This window comes from Pyxicephalus adspersus, chromosome 2, assembly GCF_032062135.1.
Source record: "Pyxicephalus adspersus chromosome 2, UCB_Pads_2.0, whole genome shotgun sequence".
NCBI lineage: Eukaryota > Metazoa > Chordata > Amphibia > Anura > Pyxicephalidae > Pyxicephalus > Pyxicephalus adspersus.
Window position 1 is genome coordinate 18,514,467 of NC_092859.1, and position 6,297 is coordinate 18,520,763.

A 6,297-nucleotide genomic window follows, 5' to 3' on the forward strand; every position below is an offset into this window, starting at 1 on the left:
CTGTATATTAAATAACTATAAATCTTAATTGTTGTGCAGCTGTATTACTTCTATTTAAATAGTAATCAAAACTTTCTGTAGATATCAGCATACCCCACTGATCTCCAATCTCCAGTGCTGTAGTCCCCAATGAACGATGGAACAAAAGGGATTCTATTTACTCAATTTACTAAAAGAATTTTTTTGCAGTTTTGACATAAACTACACACTTCATATGACTACGTACACAAGTCGGATGGTTCTCGTATGATAATCGTCTCAGGGCTGATATCAGACTGGAAACTGGCGTGTGTACAGCGCTTGTCATCTGGGCTGATCCATGGATGACGAACGAAGAATGATCGTAATAAAAGTGAAGAGGAGAGAGCACAGAGGGGTGCCACTCCATTGTTCTCCCCCTCTCCATACAGGAGAACGGCCCTGTATGTACAGCACTCGTTCATGCATCGTGCAGTCATTTGGCGTTGGAAAGGTTTAGGAAAGTACAAATATTGCCTGTGTGTACCCAGCCTAAGTCTTGAAGAATCAATTACTGTCATGTAAGGCTAAATCTCTTATTAGATCCCTCATTGCTGTATGTACTGTACCAGAAGAACACGCGTCCTCCAATTTATCAGAATCCTCTTTGCTGAATGGGTACCAGGACCCTCGGCTGTCCTGTATCTGATAGAACCAGTGAGGAACGACCGCTTCGTATATCATTGGCGTCTCCATTATGTCATCGGTCTTCGATGACACGGAGGTTGGAGTTGCCCCCAGTGAAGACATTCCTTGATTCTGCGACATAAAGAAATATAGAAGAGTCAGAGAAAGCTGCACGAAGCACAGCGATCACAAATATACTACGATAGACTTTGTCCTCTCCCAGCAAGGTGTCAGATGGGATCAGCTTCCCGACCCGAGACCAAGCCACAGAGATGACATCACGTACTGGCAAAGGTCACCCATTGATGGCATGTGATTGTAATACAATATCCAGCACACACCGAGACTCCGGCTTGTGCCAACTGTTGGGTGCAAAGCGGACAAATGAAGATGTCAGTGGTTTGTTCCGTTCTGTTAACATAGTGTGTACTGATTAACCATACAAACAAATATTACAACATATGATAAAGAAAATACGAAACAGCAGCTAGCTAGTGATCTATTTTTACTCACCCTGCAAAATAATAATACTAAACTGCACAAAGCCGCTTAGAAAGTCACAAACCTGCACCGAGAAATTTAGGATGTGGATATTGCTGAGCTCATCATAAAATGTCAGCTCCTCGCTCATCGTGGTGATCCAGCGGCACTTTCTATGTCACCGAGCAGAAACAAGAATACAGCAGCCTTCTCCTTGTGATCTGTATTCTTGTTCTGGGTCAGAGATTCTTATAGTATACAAGGCAATTATATTAGGGTGGAGACAACATTCTTTCGGGATGTCTGAATATTTCATTTTTAGCTGCAAGGAAAGGAGGTGAAATGTTAAATGACTGTAATTAGCCATTTCATTATTTTCTAAACCTCAGGCAATGATCACACAGATATGACACAATGGGCCTGATTTATTAAAGCTCTCCAAGATGGAAGAAGATACGCTTTCATCAGTGAAGCTGGGTGATCCAGCAAACCTGGAATGGATTTAGTCATTTGCTAGCAAATGTTTTGAATAGTGGACCAGATGCATTCCAGGTTTGTTGGGTCACCCAGCTCCACTGATGAAAGTGTATCCTCTCCAGCCTTGGAGAGCTTTAATAAATCTGGCCCTATGAGTAGCACTTTGCAGTATTTATCTCTCCCTGAATGGACACTAAAGATGTTTTCAGGCTTGGATTGCATGCTCACCCCCGCTCCCATTCACATGAATAGGAGAGGGGGGAGAACTATTGTGTACAAGCATTTGCACGCTGTTACATTTACTTTGCTGTGGGGTTGCAGCATGGCTCCTGGAAATGACGTTTCGTCTCGCCATGCAGATTGTTTTCTGTACATCCGCCACAAACACAAGGACAAAGCCTGCAAATGCACTGATCTGTGGTGGGTTTGCTGCTCCTGGACCATGGCAGCAGCTTTTATCCCCAAATCTGGAAGGGACCTAAAGGAGAAGAGGCTGAAACAGACATCATTGTGTCACATTCCTTCTCTTCACCAATCAGAATAAATCTGTTAGCACAGGCTGACCCGATTCTTGTTATACTCCAGATCTGAGTTTTGTTCTATGGGCGACTGAAAGAAGCTCATGCCAGGTCAGCCTCTGGTCATGGTCAGGTCAACGTCAGGTGCCAGCAAGGTTTGCATTAAAAACATAATCCTGGACTAAATTGCTTCTTATAGGAACTGTATGAAGAAGGTGCCGGATTTAGAATGGGAAATATTATGTAGTTTGTATACAAGTCTGATGAGATAATGACATGTACCTTCATATCAGGAGCCCCCTTTACATATTCCTTTATATGAGGACGCCCTCACCTTATATCAGGAGACCTCCCCTTTACATCGTCCTATATACTTACCTATGAGGAGCCCTCATTCTATAGCCCTACCTACCTTCACATAGACGTACCTACCTATCCATAGTCCTTCCTAGCCTCATATAAGGCAATAACCCCTCCATCAGTACAGCAGCCCCCTTTATCTCATCCTACCTACCTCCCTAAAGTGGCCCCTTCTCTACCTTCAACTTAGGGGCCCTCCGCACCTCTGATAAAGGTCTAAACAGGTGCCTAGGGAGGGGTTGTAAGGGGCCACGTGACCTCTATGGAGAAAAGGGGCCACTTATAATTCCCACCGCTGCCCATAGTGTCACCATGGAGATGAGCACAAACCCCGCCCACACCTATTTAAAGGACAATCCCCCCGTGACCGGGCCCCAATACCTACACGTCCCAGCAACAAGTTCCATCTGGGCAATCGCCTGAGCAGAGAGCGGGGTCACCAGCGCCCCCCAATGGTGAAAGCTTTATTTGCACAGCTAGCCATTGATCACACTGCCCGTGAGTGTCACCCAGACTGGTTCCCTCAGTCACTACCACAGTCTGTCTGTCATGTGGGTTGGGGTAGGTGGTGGTAAATAAGCAGTGACCCCCCCCAGTTATAACCACACGTCAGGGACTGACATATTATATAATGGTGACAATTCCGGCACAGCGCCGCCAGGGGGCGCTCAATCAGCTCCAGGAAGTGCCGGGCATTCCTTCCCACACCTCCTATGCCTGGCCAGCACCTACCGCTATGAACCCGCCATCTGCCCCGCCGCACCGGGCTCCGGATGTCGGTGAATTCACGTGATGTCAGAGCGGAGCTCTCACGAGATTGTGGAGGAAAACAACTGAGGACGTGATGCTGTGACGTCACTGAGGGACCCGGTATCCTAAAAAAAAAAACTACCCATGAAGGGGGCGTATACCAATGGGCGTGTACAATGACGTCATCGTCAGGCAAGCGTCACATTTGTGTGTATGAATGCTGCATGTCATGTTCTGCAGCTTACATCTCTCCCAGTACAAACCTCCATATCTCCTGAACCGACCTGAAACTGTCAGGGTACACAGGGGACCCTCATAGCTAGCAGGACCCCAAATCTATACACACTTTTTTACACAGCAACCCTGATGTTCAATTTTCACTTTTTTATAATTATGACCCCTATATTTTAAAAAGTGAATTAAGGTGGGGAGATGACATTTGAGTTACTGCTAGCTATGAGGGTCCCCTGTGTACCCTGACAATTTCAGGTCGGTAGGACATTTTCTTCAGGAGATATGGAGGTTTGTACTGGGAGAGATGTAAGGCTGCACAACATGACATGCAGCATTCATAAACAGTGAAACTTTCCTGACTAAGACGTCATTGTACACGCCCATTGGTATACGCCCCCTGGTAGTTATTTTTCATGGGTAGTTTTTTTTGTTAGGACACCTGGATGTGTGATTTATTGTATCCCCCTCTTCCAGGGTGTATTGGTACAGTCTGAGGATGTGTGATGTCATGTGCCCCCTTTAGGGTGTATTGGTTCAGTCTGAGGATGGGTGATGTAACAACAGAGTAGGGGAGGGTAAAAACTCCAATTGGGGAAATGTTCCTTGTATAGTTCTGTTCCAGAGATGCAACATGAAGGTTGAGGAAGTTATCCAAAGCTAGAAGGCCCTACTTATTGTTGGTAAAAACGTATTACTGTTGGGCAAATTGCCGTTCATGATCATTTTGAGTGACTGCTTAGGAAACATAGGTGTACAAATATCCAGCAGCCTGTTTTGTTCTGGGATGGGGGGTACACAAGATGCCCCTACAGCATTGTTATACACCGCCTGTTACAATACCACACGATGGATCACAGCCTCCTCCATAATGTTGTGCTGAGACTAGATTTTTCACCTGAGAAGACCTCAATCAATTTCAGGCAATGAAAATCTAAAGTGTGTACAGTCCATTCGCCTCAAATTCTCTTGGAAGATTTACCCCTTATCTTGTCCTGGGGACAAATATAACATTTTGGATTTGCTCCACTTTTCTTTGGCTGTGGTTAGCACTAACAACCATAAGGGTAAAGCAGAGACAGTAGGAGCTGATTAGGACGGTCTTTTTCCAGGACAGGTTAGGTCTCTTCTGCAATACAACAAACGTATCGCCCTGTTCACTATTTGTAACTGAACTCACTTCTCCTCGCTCCTTCACCAACATCTTCACCCAGTCCTCTTCCAGGTTCAGGATCCCCCCCGCCTTCCCGTATGTCCTCACAGCATCATTGGTAAGTTTGCCATTACAAAAAAATCAGGATTGATGCTTTAAAGCTTGGAGTGTTGGCTCCTTTGTTGTGTATCATGTCAGTGTTTATCAACTTGGATTCCTTCAGTGGTTTCTTGAGTAATGAGCCATTTGTGACCCCCATGGTCAGTTTAAGTGACACCAATAATCTTGTTGGCTTTCTGTAAGGCTGACAATGTTCCCAGTGCCCAGCAATGTAAGAGACATTCTTCCCATTGACTACCAAACTAATGTACTGTGTGCTGTGAATATAGTAATTATAGAAGGGGTTCCCTGAGGACCTGAAAATTATTTTAAGGGTTCCCCCATATTGAAGTTGAGAAATGCTGCCTTAGACTAATGTTCTTAGTTTATACTTCAGACTATAGTTAGTCCCGGGTTACATAAGAGATAGGGACTTTAGGTTTGTTCTTAAGTTAAATGTATATGTAAGTCGGAACAAGTACATTATTTTAATTAATGCAATTAGGACACATGTTTGTCTCAACATATTATTAGGCAGCATGGTACCAGTTACTGTATAAAATCCTCACTGTGAGTTAATCACAAACAAAGCAAAAAAAAAAAAAACTTGGAGCCTGGACATACATTAAATTCTGGAGCAATCTGTAGCACAATGTTACAGATCAGCTCAGCTCTAAAGAAGACCCACAACCTCAGCTGTGTTTAGCAAAAGATTTCTTCTGCAAGTCATGCAAACCGCCCCCTCCCCCTATCAAGCATCTGCCCTGCACACCAGCGAGTAGGGAAGCCCTGTTCATATCTAGGAAACATCTGTTTGTTGGATGTCCTTAACTCGAGGACTACCTGTATTGACAAATAAGTACAACAAAGAACCTCATACAATTTGCAATATGTGGAAAATCTTCATATACACATGTAGGAATTCTACATCTCTGTACCTTCCAATTAAACAGAAGAAATCTTAGAGGAAATCCGGTTAAACCATTTACTAGAGGAAATAAAAAACCATACATGGTGGTAATAAAACAATTCTTGCGCCAGTACATAGAAAATTAAGCTAAAAATGACTAAAATACATCTGAAAATATTCAGCAATAAAAAAAAGAAAAAATATATTTTATATACATTGTACTTTTCTGAGCATAAGCAAGACATACAAAAGATGTGTAAACAAATAATAACCCAAGGCAGGTTTCACCTATACAACTCAAGAGCCAAGATTAGACAGGTGGGGAGGTTGCTGGTTCCACAAACCTGTGAACTGCATGTTGCCACTTGACCCAAAGGAAATGAATGGGGGAGGTAGGGAGTGGTTCAGTGTTACCCAATATCAAATGCTGAAACACTGGTTCATTAGGAACCATGGCAGAGGTTGGGGCACCGGGAATGGCTGTTCCATCTGTCTGCACTTGGCCTTAACAATGGCAGTTTGGTCCTGAAAAGTTTATGGACTCTGTAACACTGTTTGTACATTCAGATCATAGTACTCTATAGTACTATATTACTCTATACTCCACTGCCTCCATTAAATTGAAAACCGCACTGGAAGATGACACATGGAGATACTATAAAATGAACATGTCT

General features: G+C 43.7%; 1 protein-coding gene across 2 annotated transcripts in view; it reads right to left on the minus strand.

Moving 5' to 3' along the window:
• Positions 1-3,361, minus strand: part of DDHD2 (DDHD domain containing 2) — a 24,943-nt gene extending 21,582 nt beyond the window's left edge. The window contains exons 1-2 of one of the 2 annotated variants that reach the window (XM_072399781.1): positions 3,213-3,361; positions 588-777 (exon numbers count right to left, since the gene is read on the minus strand). In XM_072399781.1, coding sequence (XP_072255882.1) covers positions 588-768 — 181 coding nt within the window. In that variant the 5' untranslated portion in view covers positions 769-777; positions 3,213-3,361. Of the gene's footprint in view, positions 1-587; positions 778-1,210; positions 1,404-3,212 lie in introns of those variants that run through there. The other variant, XM_072399780.1, reaches the window with a different exon arrangement.
• Positions 3,362-6,297: the final 2,936 nt, after the last annotated feature.